The sequence below is a fragment of the Somniosus microcephalus genome, chromosome 13, assembly GCF_052327205.1.
Source record: "Somniosus microcephalus isolate GS21.2 chromosome 13, FLI_Smic_1.0, whole genome shotgun sequence".
NCBI classification, from domain to species: Eukaryota; Metazoa; Chordata; class Chondrichthyes; order Squaliformes; family Somniosidae; genus Somniosus; species Somniosus microcephalus.
Window position 1 is genome coordinate 34,927,076 of NC_140999.1, and position 18,657 is coordinate 34,945,732.

Genomic DNA, 18,657 nt, shown 5'->3' on the forward strand with positions numbered 1-18,657 from the left:
AGGAAGCCGCCCCGAAGACTGAAATTATAAATGGACTATTTTCAGTTAATGTTGCATGTTAAAAGTGTTAATTGTTAAATGAATGTTATGGTACTGTTAATCTAAAAGGGGAGGAATTGTAGTGTATGTACCTTTAAGGGGAGAACTACTTTTTACAGCTCCTGTATACTGTAGTACCGGCAGTGACCACACCTGTATATAAACCCTGAGTAGGGATTTGTACTGTTAGTTTTTAGAGTAACCCTCATCCAGTAAACACCTGTTGATTGTTCCTCTGCAGTCTCTGTCGATTTATTGAAGGACACCATACATCAAGATTCACGGATTTAACAGGAGGCCTCTGCACACGGGAAGCCTCCGATCGGAAAATACGGCCCGTTGTAAATTAAATCAGCCATGGGTGAGTGTTTATGAAGTATGACTAATAAATTTTAGCAGTGTGTACTAAACACTTAAGGCCTAATTTTAACACCCCGTGCCCTACGAGAATGGGGCAGGCAAGGGGTTAAAATCAATGCACCACTCACTATTTTTACAGGTGCGTTTTGGTCAGTGTGCAAAGCCTTTGGCCGTGCAGACAAGAGCCCTATTGAAATGCAAACGTCAGGATCTGATGATGTCATCCAGACCCCAATGAGATTTTGATGTACACCTGAGTGTTCAGCAACCATGTTGGCCTTGCCAGGGAAACCTTGCGCCATGCAGGAGCAGGCCCAGAAGAGGGCTGAGAAGATAAGTAAATGTAATTTTTTATAGTTTCCTTCTTGGCCAGGAGCAGCAGGAGTGCTTCACCAGGCACCACTAGGAAACCTTGGACCTCATCGGCCCAGGGCTTCCTTCCCCTCCCCCTCCCCGACCGTGATCACCTGAGAAACCCCCTCCCCCTTAAACCGCAATCATCTGCAGACCCTCCCTCCCCTCCCTACCCTCCCCTCTCCTCCCTCCTCGATTCGCTTACCTGACTGCTGCCGACCGTTTCTTTGTGTCCCCAGCGACTGCCCTCTGCCACGCAATTTCCAGCTCCCGCCGGCCTCCACATCAACCCCTCCTGGCAGGAGTCGGTCCTGCAATATTGTAATCCCGCCATGCAGTCATGCAAGTTTATCGCCAGCCCCAGCCCCGCCTTGGTGCACTCACGCTCCACGTTAAAATCAAGGCTTAAAATTTGAACTATCACTTCTTTTTAATTTCATTTTTGAAATTTCAAAAATGATATGAGTGTTTTATTGGTTATTTTCCAGATTAATTCTAACTGTAGTCTACTACTGGCATCTGATTGTCATTTTAAATAATTTTTGGATTTCCATGTTCCAATTTTCTTTTTTTGTACTTACTTTCAGAGTATTTAATTTAAATTATTTATTGTTTTACATATTCCTATTACATAATCCGAATCACATCCTGAACTCGAGAATGGTTCAAGTCTAATAGGGGCTGGATTGACTTGATTAACCTATGAACTGATCCGTAAGTATTAGTTTAATAATTACCTCAAGGTTCCATGTCTGGCGAGCATACTCTCGTAACATATGTTCCCTAATACTGTCAAATACCCCAGGCTTCGGTTCGATTCCGGTTGGTCGAAGGCAGGGTTTGCGAAGTACCGAGGGCAATCCATCAGCATCTCGAGAGTAATATTCACAGAGCTCTTCGGGCCCACAGTGAGACTTGCCACCAGCTATGGCATAAGTCCCATTCAACTGACGCTCAATTGGGTAATGGTAGACCTTTAGTTCATTGACAACTGATAAAACATAACCTCCAAGGTTACGTAGACATAGGCGCAACAGGAAGAGCCCGTCAGACATTCCTCCCAACTTGAGGTATTCATCGGCTTCAGAACGGGATATGCTGCCATAAAAAAAAGGCAGGTTGTAAGCAAGATCACGCATGGTTGCTTGAGGTTTACTTGCTTTAGATCAGCAGTTCTTTGTTTCTGGCCTCCTTGTACCTGAAGAAAAATAAAAAGGATCAGTATACAGCGAAAGTGTTTAGTTTATAACAAAAATTCGATTTCTAATAGATAGCTTTTGACACCTTTTCATTGTGTCTCATTAAAAACAGCGGAAGCAGTGAGAATAATATTCACATCATTAAAAAGCAAAAGTAGCCACGGAAGATTTCATCAGTGGCTATTAGATGCTCATGTTAAAAATAATTAAGAGGCTGATTTTTCTTCTCGTCCCCCTCCACCCCTTTTTGCCTGATGCTTGTCAGACAAAGAGCACCTGAAGTGCGCTGCACCTGACATTTTTTTAATTTTTTTATTCATTGATGGGATGTGGGCGTCGCTGGCTAGGCCTGCATTTAGTGCCCATCCCTAATTGCCCTTGAGAAGATGGTGGTGAGCCACCTTCTTGAACCGCTGCAGTCCATATGGTGTAGGTACACCCACAATGCTGTTAGGAAGGGAGTTCCAGGATTTTGGCCCAGCGACAGTGAAGGAACGGCGATACAGGTCCAAGTCAGGATGGTGTATGGCTTGGAGGGGAACTTGTAGGTGGTGATGTTCCCATGCGTCTGCTGCCCTTGTCCTTCTAAGTGGTAGAGGTCACGGGTTTGGAAGGTGCTGTTGAAGGAGCTTTGGCGAGTTGCTGCAGTGCATCTTGTAGATGGTACACACTGCAGCCACAGTGCGCCGGTGGTGGAGGGAGTGAATGTTGAAGGTGGTGGATGGAGTGCCAATCAAGCGGGCTGAATCTGCCTGAATCTGCCTGTATTGCTGGGTTCAGACCATTATCATAGAACCATCATTCCCCAGGGGCGCCCAGAATCAGGGACTGAAATCCAACTGCCCCTGAAGGCCATTAATGGCATCAACTCCAGGCCCGAATATCGATGGAGGACCTGAAAAAAAATAAGTCAAACTTTTTCAGAACCTCCGTGGCCTCGCTACCTACCCTACTCAGATCCTCCAATCTGAGCAGAGTTGGGCACAAGGCCTAACACCAATTTCTGACTCCAACTGCAACCTTGCAGTTGGGCACTTGCCCGGCTTACCTGCAGGAAAATGAACAGAATGTGCCTCCTTTGCATAGCAGCCCCATACTCGCACCTACTCCAGGCTGCAAGCACACCAACGCAGCCTGGAAATCCTCAAGCAACCAGAGACTCATTGTCATGGATCTCCACCCATATTTTCTCTGTTTTGTAATATGAACTGAGCATTCCCTGGGCATTTATCAGAGGAAAATCAGCAGCTTAATATCAACCCTACTGATATTCATATTATTTCCAGACTTAATTTTCTAGAATTTTAATCCAATATAATGGAAGCAGAAGATAATATGATACAGAAATCAAATATTATTCCTCAGCAACAGAATTTTTTTCTGTCTGGAATACTTTTGGGAAAGTGTGGAAACTGAAAATGACGGCCGGAATTTTCCCCTAAAAAAACGGGTGGGTTTGGAATGTGGAGGCAGTTAAATTGTTAAAAATGTGATTCCCAACCTGATCCCGCCTCCAACCCGGCCACTTCCAGGTTTTCTGGAGGCGGGACGGGGGCGGGATGCAGGGTGGGGGGGGTGGGTGGTTGAGGGCAGCCAACCCGCTGCCAGGGGTCGGAATGTCAATTTAAATATTATAATGACTAGAAGCCTCTTTTTTCACCTCCATTTTGAATTTAACTGCATGTGGATGGGTTTCACAAAATTCGTGAAACCCGGCAGTTAAACCGAGGCAGATACTGCTGCATCCAGGAAGTAAGTGACTACCTCCTGGATACAGGGTCCCTGCCTAGCCCACCTCCTGCGATCGGAGACCCCACAACGAGGCCTCCGATCACCCCCCCCCAGTCCTCCGAACCCCACTATGAGATCTCTCCCCCCACGCCCCCGCTGATCCCCGGCTGGCCCCCCACCTTGGCGAACCCCCAGCCTCTGCCCCCCCATTCCCGATCCCCAACCGAGCCCCCGATCCCCGACCGAGCCCATGCCGATCCCCGACCCCTCCTGGCGATCCCTGACCCTCCCAGAATCCCTGAGCCCCCGCCCCCCCCCCCCCGCGATCCCTGCCCTCTCAGTCTGGCTGGCTGCAGACAGGAATCGGAGTCCTGACATGCAAATCAGGCCTCCCGGGTTTCCCGCCCACCTCATAGCCCCCGCCCTCACTTCCAACCCGCCTACCTAGAGAAAATTCCAACGACCATTTTTTGGACATTGGTGGGCATTTCTATGACCTGGCTGATTTTCCTGCCCAAGGAGCATTTGCATGCATCCACCAGGGACTGGGGACTGCGAGTTACTAGAACAGGCTGTGGGGGTGCTGCTACAACAGGGGGAAGGCAGCAGCCACTGAGCTGCCTACAGAACATAAAACATTTTTTAGAAAAATTTCTCCGGTGTGCCAGGGGTCTATGCTCTGATAATGCTTACACAGGCAACATCAATGGCCCCCTCCACCAAACGCTGAATGCTGGATGCCAGGGCATAATAGGCAGCCTCACTATATAGCATTCAAACTGGGCATATGGCAGGTACCACGGTGAGGGCCATGTTTCCTTCATTCTCATCTGATTTACATACACCCACCTACAAATTTTGGGGGGGATTTTATGCTGCCAGATCTACCCTTCAGGAGAAGGGGATATGGGGACATGACAGAACACATCCCCAAGCATATATCTGGCTCAGTCACCCAGCAGAATTTGTGTCATTGCAATCATACTAAATTAAACAAGTCCTCATGTTGAGTCCTACAATTGGATTTTCCTCTCCCCCAGATGAGACAGAGGGGTCGATTTTCATTGGCCCGTGGAGTCAGGATTGGAGGCGTTAAAGTCCTGAATTCGGGGGACCCGACACCATCCCACCCCCAACCCGCCTCCATGTAAGTTTCAAAGGAGGCGGGTACCCGCCCCGCACTGGGACCCGCCTACCCGAGGCGGGAAGGGATTAGTGCCAATTAACTGTAGTTAACAGGCAGTTTTTAGCCTAATCCCTATTTTAAAGCTTGAAGTGTGGGATTCCCAACGGCTCCAAACCACGCCAAGTTAGAGGAGTCGGGCCGTCGATTTGAAGGACTTGGAGGGGTCGAGATGTCGGTGTTCAGGTGAGTGATGGGTGCATGAGTGCAAAGGTAAGTGTGTTTGGTGTGTCTGAAGTGTGTAAAGAAGTTTAAATTACCTGTACTTACCTTTTCAGCCTTCCTTCCTCTAGGTTTCGGGAGTCCATCATCTAACCGGCACAGAAAGCAGAATGGCTGCAAACTGTCAAAAGTGACAGCCTGCAGCTTTCTGTGCCGGTGAGATTTCTAACTGAGTCTGTGTAGAAGGACTCAGGTTAGAAGTAAGACTGTCAGGCCTAGAAATTGGGTTCTGGTCTTGCCAGGGCTGTAGCGCCAGAAAGTTTGCGCCAGCGGTAATGTGGCAGCGCCCGACGAAAATTCGGGTGCGCCGGGCCCAGACGGCGGCGGGCGCTAAAACCCTCCTTTAGCGCCTCAAAACGGGCGTGAACTTGGGTTTCCCGGCGCTAATCCCCCGCTGCGGCACCCGATGCGGTGCGGCAGGCGGGGGAACTGCAGGCCTCCTCCTCCTGTTAAGGAGGAGCTGCCTGCAGCCGACAACTGTCCGGCGGATTGACCCGACATCTGAGCCCGGCACCTCGGGGAAGTGCCGGGCTCGCATGAGACACTGATCAGGGCCGCGGGGGGGGAATGCAGGAGTCCGGGAAGGGAGGTGCGGGCAGGCGGCCGCCGGGAACGCGGCCGGCCGCCGCTCCACCTTTATGCGCCGGCGCACACTGGGGGAAGACTCTGTTGCCAGAGTCTTAGTTGCGCCTGCCACGGGCGAGGCGGGCGCAACTGAATTTCAGCTTGGGGCCGGGTTACCACGGCAACCGGGACGCTGCGCACACCGATGACGTCATCGGTGCCGGCGCAGCGCTACCGGTCTACCGCCACGGAAGGGCCCCAGACAATTTAGGAACCGGCGCCAATTGCAGCGCTAGGCCCTCTAGCGCCGCAAAATCGGCGCTAAGGGCACTGAATTTCTAGGCCTCAGTGTTTGACAGCTTCAAACAGCTGTGAAACATTGATATTTCATCTGTCAAAACATCTTGACAGATGAAATTTCAGTCTGTGACATCACCTGTTGCCAGGTGGCCCTTAATTGGCGTGCTGAGCCCGCTGGGCGGGCTCAACAAGGTCAATCAAGTTAAAATCGCGTGGATTGGTTGCATCTCAATGGAGGCGGGACTACAACCCCGAAAGTTGTAGTCCCGCCTCCTTTCCGACTTCTGAATGAAAATCACCCCCAGACAGTCCAGCTGTGCTACAAATGGCGCCAGTGCACACCAAAAATATTTAAGTGTCCCTGACCTTGGGAAATGGGACAGAATCAGGGGTTCAAACAAGAGGCAGGTGCACGTTCCACCTACACAAGATCCACCCCCAGGATGGGTCTCACAGAATTACAGCCCAGTTTAGTGTCCGTGTGAAGCAGATTCATCATTGTACCAATGCTATAAACTTATGAAGTGTAAATCGGGTGTGAAGACCCAAAATGACTCCTAAGTGAAGTGGATTGTAATTTCTTCCTCCAGAGAGCTTCACTCCACTTTGTGCTAATGTCAGGCTGGGCAATGACGCTGGATTCAGGCTGCATTTACACTACTGCAAAACCACTTGGCATTAATGGTACAGTTGTAATGTAAATGTGCCCTTAAATATATTTGTACTCCTGTGCACCCTGACTGCATGGTGCCTGTGAGAGAAATGTATCATCGCGGAGAGATGCAATTTTGATTTCCTTTGCTCATGCTCAATCTTCAACAGGTACCAGGGGAACGGATTCCAAATTTACCAATTCTCCCGAAGCCATCAAGAGAAAGGCAGGAAATTCCATGGGGAATAAATAAGAAAACCTCATGTAAAGTTCTGTTAAGTGATGCTATCTCAGCTATAGAATTATCAAGTATATTAATGAACAGTTACATCTATATTACTGAACATCAGGTGCATAAAAGCACACCCCAGTTCTGTGACTTAGAATTTTGAACAGGAGTAGGCCATTCAGAGCCTCGAGTCTGTTCCACCATTCAAATAGATCATAGTTGTTCTGTACCTCAACTCCGTTTACCCACCTTTTCTCCAAATCTCTTGATACCCTTATCTAACAAAAATCTATCGCTATCAGTCTTGAAAATTTCAAGTGACCCAGCACCCACTGTTTCTTGGGGAAGGGAATTCCAAATTTCCACTACACTTTGTGTGAAAAAAGTGCTCCCTGATTTCACTATTAAATGGCTTAGCTCTAACTTTAAGACGATGCCCTCTTGTTCTTCCAAAATTCTATAGACTCTGGAACACTTCCCATGGATTGGAGGGTAGCTAATGTTACCCCACTATTCAAAAAAAAGTGTAAGAGAGAAAACGGGGAATTACAGACCGGTAAGCCTGACGTCGGTAGTGGGGAAAATGCTAGAGTCCATTATAAAAGATGTAATAGCAGAGCACTTGGAAAACAGTGACAGGATCGGACAAAGTCAACATGGATTTACAAAAGGTAGATCGTGCTTGACTAATCTACTGGAATTTTTTGAGGATGTAACTGGTAGAATAGATAAGGGAGAACCAGTGGATGTGGTGTATTTGGACTTTCAGAAGGCTTTCGATAAGGTTCCGCATAAGAGATTAGTGTGTAAAGTTAAATCACATGGGATTGGGGGTAAGGTACTGACTTGGATAGAGAACTGGTTGGCAGACAGGAAGCAAAGAGTTGGAATAAACGGGTCCTTTTCTGAGTGGCAGGCAGTGACTAGTGGGGTACCGCAGGGATCGGTGCTCAGACCCCAGCTATTCACAATATATATAAATGATCTAGACGAGGGAAGTAGATGTAATATCTCCAAGTTTACAGATGACACAAAGCTGGGTGGGTGTGTGTGCTGTGAGGAGGATGCCGAGAAACTGCAGTATGATTTAGACAGGTTGGGTGATTGAGCAGATGCATGGCAGGTGCAATATAATGTGGATAAATGCGAGGTTATCCACTTTGGTGGCAAAAACAGGAAGGCAGATTATTATCTGAACGGCAATAGATTGGGAGAAGGGGAAGTGCAACGAGACCTGGGTGTCCTTGTGCACCAGACGCTGAAGGTAAGCATGCAGGTGCAGCAGGCGGTTAAGAAGGCAAATGGTATGTTGGCCTTCGTAGCGAGAGGATTCGAGTACAGGAGCAAGGATGTCTTGCTGCAGTTGTACAGGGCCTTGGTGAGACCACACCTTGAGTATTGTGTGCAGTTTTGGTCGCCTTATCTGAGGAAGGATGTTCTTGCCATGGAGGGAGTGCAGCGAAGATTCACCAGACTGATACCTGGGTTGGCAGGAATGACGTATGAGGAGAGATTGGGTCGATTGGGCTTATACTCGCTGGAGTTTAGAAGAATGAGAGGGGATCTCATTGAAACTTATAAAATTCTAACAGGACTAGACAGACTAGATGCAGGAAGGATGTTCCTGATGGCGAGGGAGTCCAGAACCAGGGGTCACAGTCTAAAGATAAGGGGTAAGCCATTTAGGACTGAGATGAGGAGGAATTTCTTCACCCAGAGAGTGGTGAATCTGTGGAATTCTCTACCACAGAAGGCAGTTGAGGCCAATTCATTAAATATATTCAAGAAGGAGTTAGATATATTTCTTAAGGCTAAAGGGATCAAGGGATATGGGGAAAAAGCAGGGACCGGGTACTGAATTTGGATGATCAGCCATGATCTCATTAAATGGCGGAGCAGGCTCGAGGGGCCAAATGGCCTACACCTGCTCCTATCTTCTATGTTTCTATGTTGCTAGATTCTCTCACCAGAGGAAATAGTTTCTCCGTATCTACCCTATCGAATCCCTTCATCATTTTAAACACCGCAATTCGATCACCCACCCCCCCCCCATACTTCTAAACTCAAGGGAATACAAGCTAACTTTACGCAACCTGTTGTCATATTTTGATGCTTTAAACCCTGGCATAATTCAGGTGAATCTGTACTGTATCCCTTCCAATGCCTTTATCCTTCCTGAGATTCGGTGCCTAAAACTGAATGCAGTACTCCACATGAGGCCCGTGTGTGATTGTACACCTAAATATACAATGAGCTCATAAAATATATTTCTGACTGTACCCTTAATTATACAATGGCACCATAAAATATATGTAGTAATATATAATGGTGTCATAAATTGTGAACGTATGTTCTTGATAACCCAATAAAAATGCTTATTAGAAACAAAATATCTTTCAAGATCAAGTAAAGCTGCCAATCATATATATACTTAAACACATTGGAACCTTACACCTATAAATTATGGAAACAGTTAGGGAGATAAGTTTAAAAATTAATCTTAAATTGTTTTTCTTTCATGAAAAAGTCACAGTAGATAGATTTACCTGTGTAACTTTCTTCAAAATAAATCAATATTACTTTTGCTAAATCAGAACATTTTGCAGTATAAAAGATGTGGGCCCTGACCATCCGTGAACCTTGGATGCCAGCAGTTAGGTTGGGATCAGCTCGCTGGAGTCTCCAGGACGGGGGAAGGTTCTGATGGGTATTACTGGTGGGTGCTTCTGCTACAATAGGCCTATGCTGGCATAGAGATTAAATGTTGACACAGACTGGTTGGGCTAAATGATCTGTTTCCATGTTGTAATGTCTATGTGTTTCTATATATGTCTACATCTGCCAGAGGAGGGGTCCCGGGTAATGCACCACTGGCCAACCTCTCACTTATTTCCCTATTCCGCTGGCATCGAATGCCCTTTTAATGGCCACTCCCTCCCAGAATTGTGGATAGATGCAGTAGGACGGTAAGGTGTCTTTCAGTTATGTCAGGAGTCAGATAGAGATCAAATGCCACACAGGGCCTTTGAGAGATTCTGCAGGGCAAGTTAGACTGGGGACCATGAAATGGCTGCGGTGATATATGGAAACTTTGGCTGGAATTTTACCGGCGCTGAGAGGACAGGATTGGAGGCGGGTCAGCTGTGAAATGTGAAATGATTGACAGTGGGTTGGGACCCCGCTGTCAACCCGCCTCAATGCTAGTCTCCCAGGTGTCAGGTCTGTCAGCGTTGAACAGACCCGACACCAAGCAGCTGGGGAGGCAATTTAGATTATTAAGAGCTTGTTAACAAGGACTTAATAACTACTTTAAGCTCACCTTTAGATTTTTAGTGTTCGCCAACGGCTTCCCTGCTGCTCGGGAATCACGTCAGGTAAGGAGGTCGGGTGTTGTGTCAGCATGGGATGATTTACTAACTTGACAGCTGCAAATGGTCTATAAAAGCTTCCATTTCACAGGTGTTCACTTTCCAAGTTTAGAAGCTGTTGCTTACTGCATTTGGAAGACAGATTGAGCTTTTTGCAGCTAACAAGTGTTTGAAGTAAAATCTGTATCCAGTGTCACCTCATTGGAACAATCTCTCTCACCAGATCGCTTCTGTCATCTCAAGTTCATCTGCCATCTACTCCATCAGCATCGGTGTCCTTAAAAAAAAAATCTCACCTTAGTTCTCAGAATCCGACCACGATCAGTCCCAACACCAGCATCACCGGGCACACCAGCAGCACCAACAACAACAGCAATCACCTGATGCTGCACAGGACACAGGGCCATCAGCACCCGGCCACATCGCTGCCTGGGAGGCCAGCGATGGCCTCACCATGACAAGATTTACTTCACTTGATGCTGTACACCCTGGCTGCCACATGATGCGCCAGGTTGGCACCACCCCACACCAGCACCATAAAGCATCCCTACAATGCCCAAGCCATTCCTTTCACACTCATCACCATTTTGTGGCAGATACCGTTATGTTTCACCATTCACTGCAACTCACTAAGACACTTCCAAAGATGCACACAGATCTGTCCAAGAATGCAAAGTGTTGAATATAAAGATTTCAATGTTGGACAACACATTAACAGAAACTTTACATGGACATTGGCAAAAACACCCAAGTGCCTACCCTTGTGTGTTGTTAGTTGGTATGATTGGACTCGGATGAGGGTGAGTGTGAGGAGTGGCGAGTGAGATGGGGAAGTGATAATGTAGATAGAGAGGGATGGGTGATGGTGCAACGTAAGTTGGTGTGAGTAAGGATGTGCAGGAGTAAGGTAGGGAAGGCAGAGTGATGGGAATGTGATGAGTGGCACAGCAGGGTGAGGTTGAGTGTGGCTTTGCAGTAATGTTTCGTGATCTACTGAGATCATTGAAAGGTTTGCGCCACTGCAGCCTGGTCCTCTTGACGACATCCCTGCTTGTGCCCTCCTGTGCAATGTGCAACCAGGCTGCGTTGATCTCCTGGGGAGGTCTCTTCCGCTCGTTGGAAGGGAAGAGAACCTCCCTGCGTGTTGTGACTCCCTCCATAAGCATATGGAGGGAGTCATGGGAGAGCCTGGGTGCAGTCATGCAGCTTTGTGCAGTGCATGTCAGTGTTTGCAGCATCTCAGTGCTGCAGAACACTGACAGCACAATTGTCAAAGTATATTTGGACATGGCCCCTTTAAGGAAACCGGCTGATGACGTGTCATCAAATGACATCATCAGATCTGCTTCCTTTTAATTGGCCGGGAAACTCGCTGGGCGGACTTAACAAGCCCAATCATCGTAAAATCACTTCAACAGAGCGGGATGGAGCAGGCAGTGGGCTGGGACCACGCTAGTGACCCCGGACCTGCCTCGGTAGGCGAAATCGCGGCCTTTGTATCTGTTTTCATTGCTGAAGGATGACAGATAGAGGTGCTGTCAAAATTGAATCCTTGGAACTTAATGCAGAATTAATCCTAGCTAGGATTAAGGTTCTTGCAACAATAGCAACAAAACTTGCAATAATATAGCGCCTTTAAGGTAGTAAAACGTTCTAAACATTTGAATTTTAAAATCGAAGTGTTGCCGGACCAGGAGCCAATGTAGGTCAGCGAGCACAGGGGTGATGGGTGAATGGGACTTGGTGCGAGTTAGGACACGGGGCAGCGAGCACAGGGGTGATGGGTGAATGGGACTTGGTGCGAGTTAGGACACGGGGCAGTGAGCACAGGGGTGATGGGTGAATGGGACTTGGTGCGAGTTAGGACACGGGGCAGCGAGCACAGGGGCGATGGGTGAATGGGACTTGGTGCGAGTTAGGATACAGCCAGCAGAGTTTTGGATGAATTCAAGTTTATGGAGGGTGGAAAATTAGAGGTCGGCCAGGAGAGCATTGGCATAGTCATGTCTAGAGGTAACTAAACCATGGATGAGGGTTTCAGCAGCAGATGAGCTGAGACGGGGAAGAGATGGACAATGTTATGTGTTATGGAGGTGGAAGTAGGTGAAGAGGGCATATGGGGAGATAGGAGAAAGATGTGGGCCCCAATTTTCCCGGAGCCGTCGGGCGGGGTTTCAGGCGGGCGGGGGCTGAAAATCGCAGAAATAGGGGGTCACGACCCCCCCTGCCCGATTCCCCACCCCGCCCAACTTTCGCCCCCGTGTTTCAGCGCAACCCGAATCAGTCCTGCCCGCAGCAGGCGGGAATGGTCGGCAGGAGCCTAATGATCAATAATTGGCATGTTTAATCCTATTTTTTTGGGTCCCTTGGAATTTTCAGCCTTTCCCCACGTAAAACACGCCTGGTGGGAACACCGCTGATGAAACCTGGCGTGAACAATGTTGGCTTGCTTGCTTTCAGCTGCAGGTCAATCAGGACTGAAGAAATGTAATCAGCCAGCATTTGTAGGCTGCAGAACCTTGTTGCTGAAGGCTTGGGGCAACTTGTTGAAGGGTTAGGCACAGCTGTGGAAGGTTGGAGCCTCACACACTTCTCCAGTGTGAGCTCCTGGGAAGCCCCTCTCAGCACCCTAATTCAGCGCCTCCTCAACGGAGGTGTCTGCTAGAAGCATGGGAGGCCTTTTGTTCCTTCCCTTCTTGGCATTAGAGGATCTCCAACAGCAGAGGAGGCTGCAGCAGATCCAGCAACAACAGCAGATCCAGCAACAGCAGCAGCACCAGCAACAACAGCAGCACCAGCACCAGCAGGAGCGACAGGCTGCGGCTCAGCCACCTGAGGCAGCTCAGGCCAGAAGGGGCCAGCGCATGGAAGGCCGTCGGCGCAGGAGATACCCCCCAAACAGGGTCTACAGACACAGGGTGAGCTACCTCAACATGACTGAGCAGCAGTGCCAAAGGCGGTTCCGACTTTCGCGAGAGGCAGTGACTGACATCTGCGCAATGCTGCAGCAAGACCTGGAGCCCAGAGCACCAGGTCGACACTCCTTAACAGTGGCCATCAAAGTCACCACCGCACTCAACTTTTATGCCTCAGGCTCCTTCCAGGGATCAGCAGCAGACATCAGTGGCATCTCCCAGGTGGCCGCACACACTTGCATCAAACAGGTCACCGATGGCCTCTTTGCCCTCGCACACAATCACATCCATTTCACCCAGGATCGCGCAAGTGTGAGGGCGCAAGCACATGGATTAGCTCAGCTGGCAGACTTTCCAAGGGTGCAGGGTGCCATTGACTGCACACATGTGGCCCTTAGGGCACCCCATCGCAATCCAGGAGTTTTTGTCAACCGCAAGGGCTTCCACTCCCTTAACGTTCAGCTGGTGTGTGACCACAGAAGGAGATTTTGCATGTTTGTGCCAAGTACCCTGGCAGCTGCCATGACTCCCTCATAGCACGGTGGCATAGTGGCTAGCACTGTTGCCTCACAGCGCCAGGGACCCGGGTTCGAATCCGACCTCAGGTGACTGTCTGTGTGGAGTTTGCGCATTCTCCCTGTGTTTGCGTGGGTTTCCTCCGGGTGCTCCGGTTTCCTCCCACAGTCCAAAGATGTGCAGGTTAGGTTGATTGGCTATGATAAAAATTGACCCTTAGTGCTAGGGGAATTAAATACGTGAGGTTACTGGGATATGTGTTGGGGTAGGGATTACGGGGATCGGGTGGGATATGTGTCGGTGCAGGCTCGATGGGCCGAAATGGCCTCTATCTGCACTGTGGGGTTTCTGTGAAAAAAAAAAATACTGCGCCAGTCTACTGTGCCTCCGCTATTCAGTCCACCAAACGAACTTCAGGGATGGCTACTTGGAGACAAGGGATATCCCCTGCGGAGTTCCCCTGCGGAGTTGGCTAATGATGCCGGTGAGGAGACCAGCCAACGAAGCTGAGGAGCGCTACAACTCCAGCCACATTTCCGCCAGATGCATTATCAAGCAAGCCATCGGATTGCTAAAGATGCGTTTCAGATGCCTCGATGGATCAGGTGGAGCCCTACAGTACTCATCAGTCAGGGTCTCCAAAATCGTTGTGGTAAGCTGTGTGCTTCACAACATGGCACAGCGTCGTGGCTTGCCGATTCTGCAGGACCAAGAGGCTCCTCACAGAGCCGCCTCGGATGAGGATGATGCTGAGGAGGAGGAGGAGGAGGAGGAGGACGGAAACGAGCATCCTGCAGAGGCCCATCAACCAGCAGCACCAGTGCGCGAGAACATTGCTGGCCGGAATGCAAGGAACGCACTCATCCTGGCCAGATTTGCGTAGCCTGGTACCTCAAACACTGTAGCCTCGCTGCTTCTTAACCGACCATGGACAGTGGCCCATCCCTGCGCATTTCTACCTATTGGACCAGCTTGCTGACATCTGCAAGTAATCCTAAGGCCTCAATGTGAAATCCCCATTTGCCAAATGACAGATGCCACAACTCCAGCAGTTGCCACCAGATTTTTTATGTACAACAAAGTGATGGCATTAAAACTATATACAAGACTTCTCACCCAAGTGACTACCCTTGTGATTAGTGGTGCTTTATTTTTCTCTTACGCGTGCTCCTGCGTAGTGCTACCCCTGTGGCTTCAGCAGATGTGGAGGCCCCTTGCTCACTTTGCTGCTGCTCCTGTCTCGACACCTTTGGCCAGCATCCTCTGGGGTGGTGAGCCTGTGAGGGCTTGCCAGCAGTCTGCTGCTCCTGCGGCTGTGCAGGGGTTGAGACTCCTATCTCACTTGGGTGTGGACTCCGGCGGGGCTCTGTCCGAGGGCTCTGAAGTGGCATGGAAGTGAGAGCGCGTGGAGAGGAGCCCCCACTTCCTTGAGGTCTGCCAGCAACCTCCCTCTCATGGGCCAGCTCCCCCTCAGTGCCTGCAAGTGGCTGGAGAGCACCTTGCTGCACATCAGGGGGGCCATGGGGACCCGTCCCTGCACTGGAAGTCCTGCTCAGAGGGACTTCCATGAAGGTCTGGTTTCGGTGCTCAATAGATGCCCATCACTCCTCAAGAGATGTCATTCTATTCTGAGCACTCACCATGTTTTTGATACCCTGGCGACTAAGCTCCTCCATGGCCGCAGCCCTCCTCTCCTCGGCCACAGCCCTCCTCTCCTTGGCCGCAGCCCGCCTCTCCTCGGCTGCAGCCCTCCTCTCCTCGGCGGTAGCCAGCCTTACCACGGAGGTAGCCATCCTTTCCGAGATGATGCTTTCATGTGCCAATGACTCCAATAAGGCTCTGCTCATGTTCGCAATGGACTCCTCCATTCGCTCCACACTCGCAGCGACCCTGGAGACAAAACCTGCCAGAGACTCCTGCATCTGTGCATGGAGATCCATCACTTCCTCTCTTGCGGATGGACCCAGAGGCATAGGGTCGACATGCGGCTGAGTTGAGCTGGAAGAGGCCTGCGCCCTCCGACGAGGACTCTCCACTGCTGTCCCTGTCTCCACAATCTGCTGATGCTCACTTGTGAGCTGTGAAACACCAGGTGACAACACTACTCTATGTCCCGAAGGCCCCCCCGAGGTGTGAGTGTCTGCGCTGGTGCTGGGTGCGCTTACTTCTGCTGACGCTGTGCCCTCAGAGGCTGGAGCTTCCTCTGAGGAGTCTGGCTGCAAAGTCTCTTCCTCCTCGGCAGTGGGGACGGGGGCTCCGGATGGTCCTGTGCGGGAGTAAAGGAGTTAGAGATGTGATGCCAAGGCGACTTGCACATTGGATTTGGCATATGCTCATAAGTCCAAATGAGGTAGCTTCAGAATCATATCAGCGACTCATGCTATGTCAATGAGAGAGATGGGAAACTATTCTGTCACCAGCTTGCGGGCTTGCTCCTGTCTCTCCTGCCCCAGCTTTCACAGGCACGTCAGCCCCAGCAATCTCCATCACAGCTTCCTCCCAGGGGCTCAGGTGGGCTATTGAGGGTGGTCCTCCTCCAGTCCTCGCACGCTCTCGTCTATTGTGAGCTCTCTTTTCCTGCAATGAGGGAGACAAGTGGAGTTTGAGTGAGAGTGCAGGAGTGAGTGTAGAGATTGCATAGCATAGATACTTAGAAGGAGACAAAGATGGTGTGAGGCTGCAAGACCAAGGGCCCTCCCTGTGTGTTGTCAGTTGTGTTCTAAGCATCAGAGTGAGAGGCAGTGTGAGGGCTGCATGGTGGAATAGTTATGTGAAGGTGAGCATAGAGAGATAGGGAATGGGTAAGGGTGCATGGGTGTGACTGTGAAGTGGGATGTGGAGGAAGAGATTGCTGAAGCTGAGTGCTGTTGGGGAAAGGCAATGAGGATCAGGTTGAGGGAGATGGAAACTTCATACTTACTTTTCCTGTATGGTGAAGGTCATGGAAGCACTTCCTGCACTGTATCTAGGTCAGTCGGGTGACTCCCTGAGAGTTCACCTCTGCAGCCACCTCCATCCAGGCAGCCCTGGTCTCTTTGGGAGGCCTCTTCCTCCCTGAGCTAGGGAAGAGGACCTCCCTGTGGGCCCTTACCCCACCCACCAATGTCTGGAGTGACGTCTTGTCAAATTTGGCGGCAGCTCGGCCTCTGCCACTGGCAGCAGCTGGTGCAGGCTCCTCTGCCATTCTGCAAGACTGGTTGGGAAGCCTGCAGAGGTTGAAAAGCTTGCTGGACACTTTAAAAGCACCACGAATTATGACATCATACTGTGGGGCTTTCTGACTGGAAATGGACAATTAGCAAGGGTGCCCACACGTTGGAAATAAATTGGCCACTTGAGGGAAAATTGCATGCAGCTGGCTGACCCATTTAGATTCGGGTTGGAACCCGACATTTGGGGAACCCGACAATTCCCCGCACCTTCGGGAAAATCGGGGCTGTGAGTTCAGAGCTAGGGCAGGGTGGACCATAGGGGAACTTTAGCTTGGTGGACATGGGGAAGGACGGGGAGCAGCAGAGGCAGCTGAATGGATGGTCTCAATCTTAGTGACAAAGAAGTCCATGAGCTCCTCACGTTTGTCATTGGAGCTGAGGGTGGAGGAGGCAGGGGAGAGAGGTTTAAGAGGATGGGTTGTAGTGGAGAAGAGAAGCTGGGGGTTATCTTTACATTCCAGGATGATCTTGGAATAGTGAGTTTTGGCCAAGGAGAGCAGGACCCGATGCTGTTTGATATGGTCCAATCAGATCTGGCGATGAATGGCAAAAGCAATTGTCCACCACAAACATTCAAGTCAGCATCCCTTGGACTTACTTGAGTGGAGATGAGGGCCAGACCAGAGGGAACAACCAGGGTGAGGAAGAGTAATGGTTTTAGTAGGGACAAGGACAGATCGATAACAGCAGACATGTCATGCTGAATAGAGGGTCAAAGCCTAGACAGTTGGAAATTTGAAAGTGCCGCTGTAAGTGAATTGGTGGATAATTCCTGGGGCTTGTGGCAGACACAGAGGAAATGGGGCTGGGAGGGGGAAGGGGGATGTGAGTGGAGAGAGATACACAGAAGTAATCAGGTGGGCTTATCTGTGATTGACACAATGGGAGTAGAGAGGCCACATGAAATGGCAAGGTCGAGGGGGTGGCCGTGAATATGGTTAGGGTAGTTCATATGGAGGGAGAGATTAAGGGAGGATCGGAGGTCAGTGAACTCACAGGGGAGAGGGCATGATGAGTTGAGATGGAGGTTGAAATCACCGTGGATGAGAATTCGCTCGGTGCAGAGGCTGAGGGAGGAAAGCAGTGGAGAAATCTCAGAGAAACTTGACCTGGTACTTGGGTGGGCGGTAGAGTACGAGGATTTAAAAGGAGGGGTGAGAGGGGTGGAACAAGGTGAGATGCTTAAAGGAGGAGAAAGTGCCAAAGGAGTAGGGGGCCAGATTGTGCTGCTGGTCCTGATGGCATTCACCGTAGAGCGCTAAAAGAAGTGGGAAGTGTATTATGCGAGCCATTGGCTCATATATTTAATAGCTTGTTCGGTTTGAGATTTTCCTACTGAGTGGAGTAAGGGTCATGCGGCGCAAATATTTAAAAAGGGGAGTAAACCAGACCCTGGGAATTATAGGCCAGCTAGTTTGACTTCAATTGCAGGTACATTGTTGGAAGGCATTATTAGAGATGCACTGTATGATCACTTGAAGAGTATGGCAGTAAATAGGGAATCCCAGCAGGGCTTTAGGAAATGTAGCTCCTGTCTCCCTACTTTGGTTGAATTATTTGAGGATATGATGAGTTTGGTGGATGAAGGTAGTCCAGTAGATATTATGGGGTCGATTTTATCTCCCAGGCAGGAATGTGGCCAAGTGAACGGCCGGCTCATCTTGGAACGGCAGTAGGGAGACTTGGCTGATTTTTAATGGCTAGGCATCATTAGCATGGTGCATCCCGACCAAACAGGTCTGCCATTAAAATTGTGCGGTTCGGAGACCGCCACCGGTCCCCAGCACACAAAAAGCAGCTGCGAGAGGAATTC

The 18,657-nt window shown here is 49.8% G+C and overlaps 1 protein-coding gene across 1 annotated transcript in view; it reads right to left on the reverse strand.

Moving 5' to 3' along the window:
- Window positions 1-18,657, reverse strand: part of zap70 (zeta chain of T cell receptor associated protein kinase 70) — a 148,685-nt gene that overhangs the window by 94,684 nt on the left and 35,344 nt on the right. The window contains exon 2 of the mRNA XM_086004737.1: window positions 1,491-1,951. Within this exon, the coding sequence (XP_085860863.1) occupies window positions 1,491-1,892 (402 nt within the window). The 5' untranslated portion in view covers window positions 1,893-1,951. The remainder of the gene's footprint in view (window positions 1-1,490; window positions 1,952-18,657) is intronic.